Source organism: Xiphophorus couchianus, chromosome 11 (genome assembly GCF_001444195.1).
Source record: "Xiphophorus couchianus chromosome 11, X_couchianus-1.0, whole genome shotgun sequence".
In the NCBI taxonomy this organism is placed as follows: Eukaryota; Metazoa; Chordata; class Actinopteri; order Cyprinodontiformes; family Poeciliidae; genus Xiphophorus; species Xiphophorus couchianus.
The window spans coordinates 17,089-33,299 of NC_040238.1; the positions used below are offsets into that span (position 1 = coordinate 17,089).

Consider the following 16,211-nt stretch of genomic DNA (forward strand, 5'->3'; position numbering starts at 1 on the left):
CAGTTTGAGTTTTTTATTATTGAAAAAAATACTGTTGTCATGGGGAGCTTTGTTCAGTAAAATTGGATTTATACTGAAATAGTTCATGACTTGAAAATTATACTGACCATCATTTGCATTGACCGTTTAAAAAAATCTGAGAAAATATCACTTGCATAATAATTTGGAACACGGTGTACTCTATGGTTCATGCAGATGTCCTTCTCTCAACACTAGCTGTTGGCTGACGTATGTGGGCATGGCTGAATGGCGAATTCTAATCCTTTGCCATTTGCCATCATACATGCATCATATGATTTGCACCAAACGTGATAGGCTTGACTTTTGTTAAGCTCTCAAGAGCCCAATATAATTAAATTGGAATTTGACTACACTGCACCCCCTTGGTTATTCAAACAGTTGTATCTCCTTACTACATATCCCAATCTGCACCAGATTTTATGTGCATCATCAGGGAGCACTGCTCAACACATTGCCTGGTGAACAGGTGTGGGAACTGTGCAAGAGCGTAGACGGTGGTGAGCTGGTGGTGTTGCTGGAGCTCCCGTGGTCGCCATAAGGCCGGAGCAGAGCGAAGCTGCGAGGGCCTCCAATGCTGCTTGCAGCTTTAATGAAGTTTGTGTTTGAAATGTAACAAAAATGGAAAAGTTTCATGTGTATGGTTCTTCTTACAAATTTGACCAAAGCACGCTATCCGGGGGTTTGGGAATTTTGAAAGTCCAAACTGTCTGCAATAGGCGGTATTATAATTATTTCTTAGAGAGCCATATCAAAATGAAGGTGTATCTGTTATTCAGTACTACCTTTGTGTTCCTTTTCCTTTCAGTCTGTCTTCGTGGGTGGGGCCTTTGTTGGGGTTCGTCACTGTGTTGACTCTGCTTTAGCCGACAGGTCTTCTGTTGCATGTGGTCAGGGTTTGGGGCTGGGCTAAGACTGACCGACAGGTCGAGTTCAGGGCAGTGCGTCACACAGGAGTGAGAAGGGAAGGGCGCAGGGATGGTGTTGGGAGATGGAGAAGAAGAGTCAAGTATGGAGAAACTCATCCTAAAAGAAAACACAAGGAGATATGATTTAGTAGATGATGAGAGGCCCTCTCGCAAACGGCAACTAAGTTTGGTTGCTCTCTCTAGATGGAATGAAAGTGGAGGACACATTACAACAGAGGATAAATGTCAAAGCTCCAGAAAAGGCAATTTGTTGTAGTTTTGCTTTTTTTTATTAGCATAACTACCTTTGAGGGTTGATAGCTCAATAACTTTAAACTTGATTCATCCATTATTACACCCGTAAACAGTGTGCATCTGTGTGATGATTATATTGTTTTGCACATGTGGGTTGCTTTGGGGTATTAAAATGTTTATACAGAGGTCTGATTGCATTTGCATCAATAGGGCAAAGAATAGGGCAAAAAATAATAACTGACCATCAAGACTTCCCAAGAGGGAAGATCAGGAATGAAAAGAATTCTACAGAAAGAAGATGGAAGATAAACATTAGCAGGGTTTGGAAGAGCCTGAAGACAATTTTGGGGTTACACACCAAACCTCTAAACTGTAGGAGATTTAGGGTGAATGACTTAAACCACTTCTTTAACAGGTTTGATCAGCAACTAACCCCTCATCCAGTACAGTTTCCCCTGCTGCTCAAACATCACCCACCCTCTCTGTTTCAGAGCACTAGGTCCCACACCACCACCTCTCTGCCAACCATCCTGCCATTACAGTACTACACAACATAAAAATAAAAGCAAATAAAATTACAGGCAAAATATTCTTATTGACCACCAATCATTCTTGGCTGGATCAGTATTACCGGTAGTGATTGGTGTTGCTGATCATAAAAACCTGTATCTCACACGTTGCAGCTTGCAGAGGCTGCAAAGCGTGCAGCCTCTGCAGATACGTGTGCAGCGTGTCTCCCTCTTTCCTTCATGATGTTCAACCACACAGCACATAATCCTAAGCAACGTCATGTGGACCTTTTGCACTCTGAGTGATGTGATGCTTGTGTCGGAAAAATCCTTGTGGGTGAAGCATGTCAAAATGCATCAACGCAAAAAATTTAATGTGATATTTAAAAAATAAGCACTTGATGAAGTGGTGAGTTTTCAGGCTCACTGCAGATAAAAAAGAGACACCCAGAGCAGTCAGACAACAGGATCCCAAACTTGCCATTCGTCCCGATGAGTATTATAATCAGAACAGAAGGCTAAGCAAATAACCAGAAAAAATAATTTAATTCATCAGGATAGATGACCAGACTTTCTCAGAGTGGAAACACTGGGTTCCACCAACTGCTGTCACTGTTGGAGCGCAGCTGTGTGCTAGTGGGGCCTGATATTTCAAAGACGTAGAACTGTTTGAGCTCCACCAGACAGTGGACTATCACAGAACATATTCTTACAACTGCAGTATGTAACTTTTAGAAAAAGTTTTTGTATATGTTGTTTAATTGAAATCTAAACATTTATTTGAGATACATGTTTAATATTATACTTAGCAAACCATTTCACTGTCCACTTTGCTTTTATACCCCAACAGAGGCTGCGACAAATTTGTACCGCTGCAACCAACCAAAGATGGCCGGCAGTGAGACAATTTTAGACCAAATAATGAAGAACAAAATGAGTTACACCAAAATATTAAAATTTGCACAGAACCTGGCTTAAATAACTTATTTAGACAGTTTATAAAATAGTTGATTTGGGGTTTAGTTACACTTTCAATAATTATTTGATAAGTTATTTATTTATTGTAATTTTGCACTCTTCATTCTCCTTAGCTTTTAGAATAGGAACAAATCTGACAAATATATTTATTTAGACTCCTTGACTGTGGTAACCCCAAATAAATTTAAGTTCTCCAATTGCCTTCAGAAGTCATGTAATTAATAAACATGGTTCATTTATTTGTGTACAATTTAATCTCAGTCCATGTGGAATTGTTCCATTTCTAGCCTCAGAGTCTTGTTAGAGAATAGACAAAATCATTATAAGACCAAGAGCACAGAACACAGGTCAGTGAGAAAGTTGTGGAGAGGTTTAAAGAATAAAATAGCAATTTAAAAACCATATTCGATTTTCCATCCACACTACTATTATTTTCTACTTTGTGTACTATTTTGTGTACTTACACAAATTAAGATATAATTGCTTACATCAGGCCTTAGTCTTCAGAAGTATGGGCTGATGATGACAAAAGCATTGCCCTCCATACAGCCCTGTCCCATGTAGAACAACAAGATGCTCTTTGTGATTTTAACACAATAATTACACAGATTCTTGTTAACAAAATGCATTCTTTGAATATGCTATCCACCTGTGAATGAATCAGAAACTTTCTCACTGATTGTCCTCAGACCACCAGACTTGGGCGTCACTACTCAGTCCACCCTCAAATTCCGCACTGCTTCACCACAGGGATGTGTGCTCAGCCCGTTCCACTACACCTGACTGTATACATGACTGCAGACATACTCACTCCTCCAACACCATCATAAAATTTGCTGATGACACTACTGTCATTGGACTTATTACAAGTGGAGATGAATCCTTCTACAGGGATGGAATTCAGATCCTGGCTAGGGTTGCCACCCATCCCGTAAAATATGGAATCGTCCCATATTTGGCTGTCAAATGTTGCGTCCCGTATTGAACCGATACGGGACGCGATTTGTTCTGTATTTCTATAAATATCCGATAGACATGTCTATCACACGCATATCAACACTAACTGTAACAATAATGACCAAAATAAAACACAGGAAATATTAAGGTCAGCTAAATTGACACGGCGGGAGCTATACAGGTCCCCCGTAACGCTACAGACCGACGCTGTTGTGGTTGCCTAGAGACGGACACTATGCAGTCGTGGTGAGCTGCTGTCAACCCGCGTCTTTTTAAAACGTCCTCGACCCCATTTTTCATCGTCCTTGGAAGTAAATCCTCTCATAAAGATACAGACATGAGAGGGAAGACGCAAATCCCAGGCTGAATAATGTTAGTGAGGATGAACACAGGCAATTAAATCTAATCTAATGAATACTATCGCGAAGACGACTATTCGGAATCAATCTGATCTAGGTAACCATAAGAATTCATTCACCGTTAGCTTTTGTCTATGACAGTTAGTAAAACCCTGGCGAAAATCTCGGAGTCTCAACTGAATATTACAGCTACCACTGTCTCTGCTTTGTATGTCAATAAAAGTTCGTGTTCACCGATACATCTAACCCAGCATGCGCTACCTTCTTCTTCTTCTTCTTCTTCTTCTTCTTCTTCGGCCTCCTGCTCTTCCTTTTCCTCTTCTTCTCCTCCTCCTCCTCCTGCTCCTCCTCGTTTTTCTTCTTCTTTAGATTTTAACGGGAGCTTGCATCCATTATTGTTGCACTACTGCCATCTATTGGATCCTAATATCTATACCTCAAATTCTCATAATGATCCCAGTATATTTTTAAAAACAAAAAATCTACTTTTTCCCCTCAATACCATTTAACTGATCAACCACTTTCTCAAATTTCAATTCCCTATTAAAACCTAATTCCGTTTTCAATAATCTTCTTTGATTTACATATTTTCTACAACTAATAAAACATGTTCCATCGTTTCTACAGCATCACACCATAAACCAGTAAGATGTTTCCCCATCTTAAAAAGAGTTCCATTAACAAAACTGTGACCGGTTCTTATTCTATTTATAATTATCTCCTCCCTTCTGTTTATTCCTCTAATCCTTACAACATCAACTGTATTTTGTATCCTATATAAATGCCTTCCATTTATTTCACTATCTTACCTAATTTTCCATATCTTTTCTCTCCAAACTATACTTTTGCCTTCAGATTTAGATAACTTTATTGGCATATCAATGTCTTCTTTTTTAATAGCCTCCTTAGCCAACCTATCTGCTCTTTCATTACCCAAAATACCCACATAAGCAGGAGTCCAAAATAATATTACATTTTTATTTTGTTCGCAAATTCTGAGGAACAGCCATAATCTCATGTAATATATTTTGATGATTATTTGTACTTCCCTTTTCAATACTCAGCAATGCAGACAATGACTCACTACAAACTATTATTTTATTTATATTAGTATCCTCCACCCATTCTAAAGCTAATTTCTCCTGATTCTACTTGTAAAGCACATACTGGAGTTGATTTAACTGTCCCTAAACAAATTCTCAATGCTCTAGCTTGAATAACATCTAATTTTTTTAATCTAGTTTTAGCCGCTGAACCTTACACCACACTCCCATAATCTATTCTTGACCGAATTAATGACACATAAACATTTTTAAGTGATTCAAAATTTGCACCTCATAATATTAAGAACCTCTTAATTTTTCTCCATAATATGTTCTATATGATTTTCCCAAGTTAATTTCTTATTAAAAACTACTCCCAAAAAACAAAAACAGTCAACCCTTTCTAACTCTTTCCCATATAAATACAACTTTTTATCAACCCCAATTTTTTTATTTGTAAAAAAAATTACTTTTGTCTTCTTGATTGAACATTTAAAACCCCACTGTATCCCCCACTTACCCACTTTATCTATACCTTCCTGAAGTTTTAAAATAAGATGTTCTACATTTCTTCCAATTTTCCATAATGCTCCATCAACGCTCCAACGCTCGGGTGGCATTAGCGGCTGCAGATGGAGGTTGTTGCGGCATGCAGCTTCCATCTGCTGATCCGCTCCCTAGTCGGCTGTGTTTCCACTCCTGGGATTGTCTTGGAGTTGGAGCGCTTTGGACGCTCTGCTGTCTTGTTTTGCCGGTGTTGGTTTGGGCCGCTCTAAAGGAAACCTGTTGCTGCTTTTACAGGCTGAGTGAGCAGGGCATGACTCCTCTGGCCCCATTGAAAGGCATTGAAAGTGGACAACGGCAATTTGTTCCACCGTTTGAAGTGCTTGTGTTTTTTTCTTTTACAGTTTGTTTGCTTATTATTGAAATTATTAATGCGTTTGCTTTCTTTTGTTTTGATTTACTAATTTGTCTTCTTTTGCATTGCATGTTTTGTTTGTTCATTTATTTTTTTGGGAAAAATTTAAATAGTCCTTCATTTCATATGATCCCTTTTCTTTCCAGGGACTGAGTAGTAGGCCTGAAGCCATGTTTTTAAAAAGAGAAATGTTTTAATGAAATTGTTTAATAAAATATTGTGTGTCACATTGACTATTCTGTGTTCTGGTGCATCTTGTTTAAAAAGACCCCCCCCCCCCTGCTGGTCACACCCAATTTGCTTTCCCAAATATCCACTTTCCTCCTATCATTTCAGGACTCTGTGCCTGACCAATCCTTATATTACTGGTTATAATGTAATGATCACTACCAAAAGACTTATTTTTAACTTGCCAATCACATAATGGAGCCAAACAACTAGAAACCAATGTCAATCCAATACAGATTCCTTACCTGAATTAATATCAATTCTTGTCTTCTTACCATTATTCAAACATAAAAGATTATTACTATCTAAAAAAATCTTCTAAAACTTTACAATTATAATCAACTTTTTCACTTCCCCATAATGAATGATGCACATTAAAATCTCCACACCAAATAATATTTCCTTTCATATCCATCTCCTCAAGTTTACTTATTTCAAGCTCCTTACGGGGATTGTAAAAATTTATAATCAATATTACCTTCTCTTTTACCCATATTTCAATTGCTACATACTCCAAATCCCCTTTCCTTTCAATTATTTTATATGGAATACCTTCCTTAATCAGAGAAAGACACCCACACCCATTTCCTTCTTTTCTATCATATATGCCTGTAATATATCCATATACTCTGAAGTCCAAAAAAGGCTTCAGCCAAGTTTCCTGTATACATATTATTTCATGTTTTACTTCCTGCTCATAAATAAACTGTTTAAAATCTTGACTATTTGACAAAAGACTCCTTGCATTCCATTGTAAGATTAAAATTTTCCTTCTTGACTAGCTTGACTACATATTTCTGCCCTTATATCTTCCCATCGAATATTCTTCAAGTCTAAGCTATGGCATGCTGCCTTGGCAATAATCTGAATCCTTTCCGTCTTTGATTTCACATCTGAGGTTGCATTTATTACTCCTGCAATAAAAGTCACCATTTTCTTTTTTCCTCTTCTATTTTTCTTTTGACCATTTCCATAACTTTTTGGATTACTTGTTTTTCTCCTGTCAAAGATTTTCCATTTTGTTTCTCTTTTTCAACCATTTTACATGCTTTCTGCATAACTTTTGTTTTCTGTATAATTGTTTGCTGTTTCATCACTTCACATCCCCAAAAAGCAACACTATGATCTCTTCCACAACTATAGCACTTTGGTTTAACTCCCAACTCCACATTTTCCATATTCATGGTCTCCAGAACATCGGGCACAACTCCTTTTTCCTTTACACACTTTTGCAACATGGTCAAATTCCTGACAATTGAAACATCTTACTGGTTTAGGCACAAATTCCCTGAAACGAAATCTTATCAAACCAAAGAAGACCTCCTTTGGCACTTCTTTTGTTTCAAACTCCACCAACACAGTTTCTGTCTCAACTTTCTCTGGACCCTTTATCAGCCTTCGTGCTCCTTTTACTTCCCTATTTCTTTCTTTGAAATTCCCAACTAAATCTTTCATATTTACACTTAAAGGCACTACTGTGATAATTCATTTACTTTCATTATTTCTTTTTTCACCCACTCTAACAACTGTTCTATCTTTGACTTTACACACCCATCCAAGTTTCTTCGTCTTTTCCACCTGAGCGTCCGAAATACATCCAATCAGAAGACTCCGTCTCTCAGTATCTTGGCATGTTTAATCTCTCCTTGGGCTGCCACCTTATCGTGGTGGAGGGGTTTGAGTGCCATCAATGATCCTAGGAGCTATGCTGTCTGGGGCATCATGCCACTGGTAGGGTCACCCAAGGCAGACAGGTCCTAGATGAGGGACCAGACAAAGCGCAGCCCGAAGACCCCAATGATGAACGGCACCATTGGACTTCGTGTTCCCTCACCCGGACACGGATCACCGGGGCCCCACTCTGGAGCCAGGCCTGGAGGGGGGGCACAATGGCGAGCGCCTGGTGGCCGGGCATTTACCCATGGAGCCCGGCTGGGCTTAGCCCGAAGAGGAAACATGGGCCCCCCCTCCCATGGGCCCACCACCCGTGAGAGGGGTCAAAGGGGTCGGGTGCATTGTGTGATGGGTGGCGGCCGAGGGAGGGGACCCTGGCAGTCTGATCCTCGGTTGCAGAAGCTGGCTCTTGGGACGTGGAATGTCACCTCTCTGGTGGGGAAGGAGCCGGAGCTAGTGTGTGAGGTCGAGAGGTTCCGGCTAGAAATAGTCGGTCTCACCTCGACGCATGGCTCTGGTTCTGGAACCAGTCTCCTTGAGAGGGGCTGGACATACTTCCACTCTGGAGTTGCCCAAGATGAGAGGCGTCGGGCAGGAGTGGGCATACTTGTTGCTCCCCATGTCGGCGCCTGTACGTTGGGGTTTACCACGGTGAACGAGAGGGTAGCCTCCCTCCGCCTACGGGTGGGGGGACAGGTCCTGACTGTCGTTTGTGCTTACGGGCCGAACGACAGTTCATATTACCCACCCTTTTTGGAGTCTTTAGAGGGGGTACTGGAGAGTGCTCACCCTGGGGACTCCCTTGTTCTGCTGGGGGACTTCAACGCTCATGTGGGCAATGACAGTGAGACCTGGAGGGGCGTGGTTGGGAGGAACGGCACCCCCAATCTGAACTTGAGTGGTGTTCTGTTGTTGGACTTCTGTGCTGGTCATGGATTGTCCATAACGAACACCATGTTCAAGCATAAGGGTGTCCATATGTGCACTTGGCACCAGGACACCCGAGACCGCAGTTCGATGATCGACTTTGTCATCGTTTCATTGGATCTGCGGCCATATGTCTTGGACACTCGGGTGAAGAGAGGTGCGGAGCTGTCCACTGACCACTACCTGGTGGTGAGTTGGCTCCGGTGGTGGGGGAGGAAGCCGGTCAGACCTGGCAGGCCCAAACGTGTTGTGAGGGTCTGCTGGGAACGTCTAGCGGAATCCCCTGTGAAAAGGAGCTTGAACTCCCATCTCGGGCAAAACTTTGAACACGTCCCAGGGGAGGTGGGGGACATGGAGTCTTAGTGGACCATGTTCTGTGCCTCCATTGTCGAGGCGGCCGACCAGAGCTGTGGCTGCAAGGTTGTCGGTGCCTGTCGTGGTGGCAATCCTCGAACCCGTTGGTGGACACCTTCGGTGAGGGATGCCGTCAGGCTGAAGAAGGAGTCCTATCGGGCCTTTTTGGCCTGTGGGACTCCGGAAGCAGCTGATGGGTACCGGCGGGCAAAGCGGCATGCAGCTCGGGTGGTTGCTGAGGCAAAAACTCGGGCATGGGAGGAGTTTGGAGAGGCCATGGAGAAAGACTTCCGTATGGCTTCGAGGTGATTCGAGGTGCGTCTCGGGGGGAGGGAAGCAGTACGACACCAACACTGTTTATAGTGGGGATGCTGCTGACCTCTACTCGGGACATTGTGGGCTGGTGGGCAGAGTACTTTGAAGACCTCCTCAATCCCACTAACATGCCTTCCATTGAGGAAGATGAGCCTGGGGACTCTGGGTTGGGCTCTCCAATCTCTGGGGACGAGGTCACCAAGGTGGTTAAAAAGCTCCTCGGTGACAGGGCCCCGGGGGTGAATGAGATCCGCCCGGAGTTCTTTAAGGCTCTGGATGTTGTAGGGTTGTGTTGGCTGACGCGACTCTGCAATATCGCATGGACATTGGGGGCAGTTCCCCTGGATTGGCAGACTGGGGTGGTGGTCCCCCTGTTCAAAAAGGTGGACCGGAGGGTGTGCTCCAATTATAAGGAGTCACACTCTTAAGCCTTCCTGGCAAGGTCTATTCAGGGGTCCTGGAGAGGGTCCGTCAGATAGTCGAACCTCGGATTCAGGAAAAGCAGTGTGTTTTCGTCCTGGTTGTGGAACACTGGACCAGCTCTACACCCTCAGCAGGGTCCTGGAGGGTGCATGGGAGTTCGGATGAATTAGGATGTTTACCATATAGGAATAATGATGGCTTCTTTCTACTTATCAGGTATTTTCCCTTCCTCCCACAACTTATTATACAATTCTAATAAAATTTCTTTATTCACGTCACTAAGGTTATTTAACATACTATAACTGATTAGATTAGAAGGAGTTGATTTACTGGAATTCTTCAATGCTTTATTTAATGCTATCAAAGAAAACCTCATATTAATGAAATCCTCATAAGGTTCATCATTATGAAATAATTCAATAGTCCTCTGTAATGTTATTTCATGTTCTCTTTTGTCTTTATTATTTAGATTCTCTGTACTATATATCTTTGCAAATACTTCAGCTAATAGCTGAGCTTTAGTTTTATTATCCATTATAATATTTCCATTGTCTTTTATTATTGGGGAAAAAAATAATCTTTTGAATTCCCATACAAAGATTCACAATATTTTCTCCAATAATCCCTTTTATAATTTTTCTTTCAGTAGCTCGCTGCTACTTACCACCCAGTTTGACCACCCAGCTTTTCCTCTTCACTACAATTCATACTATTCCAGTCACTTCTTTCTAAATCCATCGTTGTCATATTCTGATTTTAGTCACATTTATCATCAAAATTTCAGATCCAAACTTCTCTGTCTTAACAGGTCAGCCATTGCACGTAAGCTTGGCGTGAATGAATCCATGGTTCGATGTTGGAGACGGCAGCGGGAAGAACTCATTGAATGTCAAAAGGCAAGAGGACATAAAAGCAGATGGCCTAAACTTGAAAATGTTCTACGGCATGGAGAGCAACACTGACATAGAGACAGAAAAGGCATGTGACAAAGCTGTTCTAAGGCTGTTCAACTCCGACACTGAAGCTGACTTCAGTGGTTTCAGTGCGGAAGAAGAAGATGAATAAACCAATCAATAACTTTTTTGTTTTGTTTGATCAGCACTTTTACTATGTTACAGACACCATTCGGACACTAATCAGTTCAGTTAAAGCTGAACTTGGCAACTTTTTTTCTTTTTCAACCTTAATAAATCTGTTTACAAATCAATGTGATTGTGAATTGACCTGTTGTGACTTAATTTTGGGTGGTTTGCCACCCTCTGTTGCATCCTTGTGGAAAACCGAGAGCGGTGGAGAAATCTGCGGCTTATCTATGTACGTTTCCTGTTTTCTCTTAAAAAAAAACTTTGTGGGTACAGCTTATAGTGAGGTGAGCTCTATGATTCGGAAAATATGGTACTTAGTCTATGATAACAATGCTATTGCTATCGCAAGCCACAGGTAATCCATTTTCCGTTTCAAACTCTTCTTATTAAAGTAAGAGTTAGAGAGCTAAATATAATAGAAATATTGGCTACCTTCGACAGAAAAAATAACTAAGTTTATGAAAGCAATGCAGCCAGTTTTGCTCATTTTGATTTCCAAGGCATAACATGGCAGTTTATCATGATTCAGCCACAGTAATGAAATAATGAACTGCAGTCTGATTTTTATTGTTAATGTGTTTCACCCTTTGAGCAGTGAAAGTCAATAAAATGTGTAACATGTCTTTTGCTTTAAGTATTTACTTACTGGGGGGTTTTGTTATTTGTGCTGCAGAGCCGCAGCTAGCTCCTCACTTCAGCGGCTCTGACGGAGCCTGTGCCCTGGCAGCGCTATTATTGCTCCTCCTACACTTTGGACTGAACCATTGTTCTAACAATGGTAGAAGTGGACCTAAAATTTCATTTTTATTTTGGACAGGCACCTGTGCTGTCACCAGGCAGCACAGGTAAGCAATGTGACTAGGAACTCAGACACTGATAGCATTCGAACGGCACAACACAGGAACAAAGCAGACACAGGAACAACCAACATACGACAAGGATCCGACAGGGAGTAAGAGACCCAGGTGAGATTAAATACACGGGCTAATCGGGGAGCACGAGACACAGCCGGGAGTAGTCAGGGGCTGCCTTTAAAAGCCTTCCAATGGACAACCAGCCTAAAAATTAATGAAAAGCAAGCATGGAATACTGCTCTTTGACATCTATTATGACCTGAACTTATTTGATGAGAATTAGTGTCCCTATGTCTTTTTCTGTTTATTTGTCCATCCATCCATCTTCTTCCACTTATCCAAAGTTGAGTTGAGGGTGTAGTTGCCTAAATAAGGAGGCCCAGACTTCCCTCTCCCCAGTCACTTGGGCCGACTCCTCTGGGGTTCCTAGGCCAGTCGAGAAACACACTGGCCTGGGAACTCAGGGTGTCCTGGGTCAACCAACATCACCCTACAACAGTCAGAGCCTTAAGGAACTCCAGGCAAATCTCATCCACACCTGGGGCCCTGCCACCAAGGAGCTCTTTAACCATCATTGTGACCTCATCCCCAGAGATTAGATAGCCCAACCCAGAGTCCCCAGGCTCTGCTTCCTCAATGGAAGGAATGTTGGTGGGATTGAGGAGGTCTTAGAAATAATCTGAACTGCATAAACAGTCAGAATGGAGGCAGAGGGAGGCTACCCTCTCATTCACTGTGGTGAACCCCAACATAAAAGGATCAAGATGGGGGACAACAAGTATGTCCTGCCAGCACCTATCATAGGCAACTCCAGAGTGAAAGAGTGTCCAACCCCTCTCAAGTAGACTGGTTCTAAAGTAATGTGTTGAAGTGAGAACAACTATTTTTAGTCGGAACCTCTCAACCTCACACAACAGTTCAGGTTCCTTCCCCACCAGAGAGGTGACATTTCACATCCCGAGAGTCAGCTTCTGTCGCTCAGGATCAGATCGCCAAGATCCTCGCCCTCAGCTACCACCCATCCCATACTGCACCTGAACCCTTTGGGCCCTCCCAAGTAGTGAGGCCATGAGAAGGGAGACCCACATTTCCTCTTCGGGCTGTGCCCGGCTGGACTCAGTGGGTTAAAGCCCAGCCACCAAGCGCTTGCACATTGTTAAGCCACCAAGCCAGGGTTACCTAACCCTAATCAATCCAGTACCAATCCACATTCTCAGGGGATAAAGAGTCACCTGGTATAAATTACATTTTTAGCTACTGGAGTAATGCTTAAGAGAAATTTATTTAATCAAAGAATGTCGGCTGCACCGATTGCAGTTTTCTGGCTGATCCCCGGATCTTTAAAGAGCCTGACCTGCTGATTTTGATTTTGGTTGATATGATTTTTTTTGTCTGAAATGTTCCTAAATCTAGCAAGAAAGTCACTGGGTTGGCAACAGAGAGGTGAATATTGTTTACTGTAAACGTGCAGACCCTACCTGGTGGGCTGGTCTGTCAGTCACACCTCTCACTGTAGAACAGAAGAGGATAGAGACTGATTTTTAAACCTTTGCTGACGACGATAAGATTAGGAGATAAGATGGTATTCACATGTAAGTATTGGTTGATCACGATCCCCCAAAATTAAGAAAATCGGCACCCAGAAATCAACTGGTCGATAAATCAGTTGGCCAATAAATGTATCCTATTATCTATGTATATAATGTAATTGTATACATATAAAGTAACATTATATACATTATATGTATATAATGTAAACAGCACTGCCAGAGATGCAAGTTTATAGCAGGTGTGGGAATGATCTAATGATCAGACTGTTGATTGCAGCAAGTCCACAATATTAGCAGAACTAGAAGGCCCCAAAACCACATTTCGCCTAGGGCCCCATGGAGGCCCTGATTGAGGTCGATTGGTGTGGTTTACATTTATTGTGAAGAGCTAAAAGATAGGCGTTTAGCATTGTTATTGGGCTAGGTTTCAGGTAGTTGGATGCAGCTGTTGTCCATGTTTATCATTTCCAATTGAGGTGCTTTGTTTCTCTTGCATGTTTTATTGTGTGCCGCTATCATTAGCAGGGTTGATTAATATTTATGTGTAATTATTATTTACATTCTAATAGTCAGATATTAACCAGCTGCTAGTTTATAATAATCTTTAAGCATGTTTATTCCCTTTGTGGACAATTTGGTGTTATTTGTGAAAGTATACAGGCAAGTACTTATAATTTGTATTTGTTTATCATATAGAAAACTACACACCCATACCCCCACACACGCCCTTATTTGTGTGTATGGAGGAATATCAAAAATTAAATAAAGACAAGTAAAGCTCAATTTGGGACTCGAACGTTATCTTATTTCACTAACTCACCTAAACATACAGTACAGACCAAAAGTTTGGACACACCTTTCTAATTCAATGGGTTTTCTTTATTTTCATGACTATTTATAAGGCAAGAAATCCCACTTATTAACCTGACAGGGCACACCTATGAAGTGAAAACCATTTCAGGTGACTACCTGTTGAAGCTCATCAAGAAAATGCAGAGTGTGTGGAAAGTAGTAATCACAGCAAAAGGCTGCTACTTTGAAGAAACTAGAATATAAGGGGTATTTTCAGTTGTTTTACACTTTTTTGTTTAGTGCATATTTCCACAAGTGTTATTCATAGTTTTTATGCCTTCAGTGTGAATCTACAGTGTCAATAGTCATGAAAATAAAGGAAACTCATTGAATTAAAAGGTGTGTCCAAACTTTTGGTCTGTACTGTATATACAGCTTGAGAGCCGTATATATACCAGCTGTCCTAACCCGACACCCTGGAGTGATTGTTAATCTGTAAACAAACCAGCTTCAGTCTTCATTATAGTTCCAGAAGCCTAAGAAAATTGTATCTAGGAAATATATGATATATATAAATGTACAAAAAAAATTAAACATCAAGATAAAAGGGGAAACTATTTATTGTTTCTAAAATGTCATGTTTAAAATGTCAAATTCAATCAATGTCAAAATTAACAAAACAGAAAATCTTGTGGGAAGTGCAAGTCATTTATTTACCGGTTACATCTTAGAATCCAAACCAAATCTCCAAATTGCTTATGGAGAGGTTATTAGTGCAGGGCGTGTTACTTTAGTGATTTTGTCTTGCTTTTAATGTTAAACTTGTGATATATATATAGATCTACATTTAAATATATATATACACAGTACAGACCAAAGGTTTGGACACACCTTCTCATTGAATTCAATGAGAAGGTGTGTCCAAACTTTTGGTCTGTACTGTATATGTATATATACTGTATATATATAGATCTATATATATTTCAAGATCAAAGGACCCAGCTTAGCTGCTAGTCTTGCTTTTTCATACAACCCAATGTCAATGCAATTACCCATAGCAATTTATACAAGTTATGTGACATTTTTACAACATCCAGCAATAAACTATTTGACACTTTAGAGATTCCTGTCTTCACTTTCACATTTAGGTATATCCGGAGGCCAATTGGGATCTTTAACCCATCAGGAAGCTGCAACAGAGACAAAAATGATATTTACCATATTTAGAAATGCTTCACTAATTCAATTGCATTGTTGCAGGGATGTCTACCTGTATGGGTATCCATGGTACTTTGCTCTGAAAATGGACAGCAGCCAGCTGAAGCACAGCATCACAAGACACATACCTGCCACGCACATGACTGAAATACACATAATTTCATACTCTTTGTACATTTGTTACACACACTCTTAAATAACTAATAACTTAAAAAATCATGAACTAATCTATAGTTCTCTTAATGTACTGCTGTCAAGTGAGTCAACACTTTCTAAATATATGGACAAGTTTGCAGACGTTAGCCCCGCATTAAAGATTAGCTTCACATGTTCATGGTGTATTACGATAATAAACCAGTAGGGGTGCCCATGAAGGTGAAAAGAAATTGGAAGCATAAGCACAACCATCAAACGCATATATTTGTGACACACTTATTCTATATACATTCTAGAATTGGCTGCTCAAGGTGGCAGCACGTTGGAGTGCAAAGAAGGCTTTTTCATAAAATAAAGAAAATTATAGACAACCCTGACCATACTCTTCATTAGACTGTCTGAAAGAAACAAAATCTTCAGCCAGAGGCCTTCTCAGATTTGCTGTAATACAGGAGATCTATCCTTAGGATTAATGAGTTACAACATTTAATTTCCCTTTGGGATCAATAAAGTATTTTTGATTTTGAATTTGCTCTTTATTTACAATAAAGATAGATCTATTTAGAAATAGATTCAAAGTACCTTATAATGCTTATCTTCAATGTGTGTATGTCATTTTCAGGAATTTATTTCCCTATTTGTGAGAAGTAACAACTCTCTTTGAATTATGTTAAAAGAACAACTCTACT

At 40.7% G+C, this 16,211-nt stretch overlaps 2 protein-coding genes across 10 annotated transcripts in view; both read right to left on the reverse strand.

The window, feature by feature from the left end:
- Positions 1-16,211, reverse strand: part of ppp1r35 (protein phosphatase 1, regulatory subunit 35) — a 41,351-nt gene that overhangs the window by 11,598 nt on the left and 13,542 nt on the right. For 3 of the 9 annotated variants that reach the window (XM_028030815.1, XM_028030808.1, XM_028030807.1), the window contains exon 2: positions 804-1,044. In XM_028030815.1, coding sequence (XP_027886616.1) covers positions 804-1,044 — 241 coding nt within the window. The other 6 variants (XM_028030809.1, XM_028030814.1, XM_028030813.1 and 3 more) reach the window with 6 other exon arrangements.
- The window catches only part of LOC114152791 (magnesium transporter protein 1-like), a 40,874-nt gene continuing 39,498 nt past the window's right edge, over positions 14,836-16,211 (reverse strand). The window contains exons 9-10 of the mRNA XM_028030805.1: positions 15,419-15,509; positions 14,836-15,338 (exon numbers count right to left, since the gene is read on the reverse strand). Coding sequence (XP_027886606.1) covers positions 15,323-15,338; positions 15,419-15,509 — 107 coding nt within the window. The 3' untranslated portion in view covers positions 14,836-15,322. The remainder of the gene's footprint in view (positions 15,339-15,418; positions 15,510-16,211) is intronic.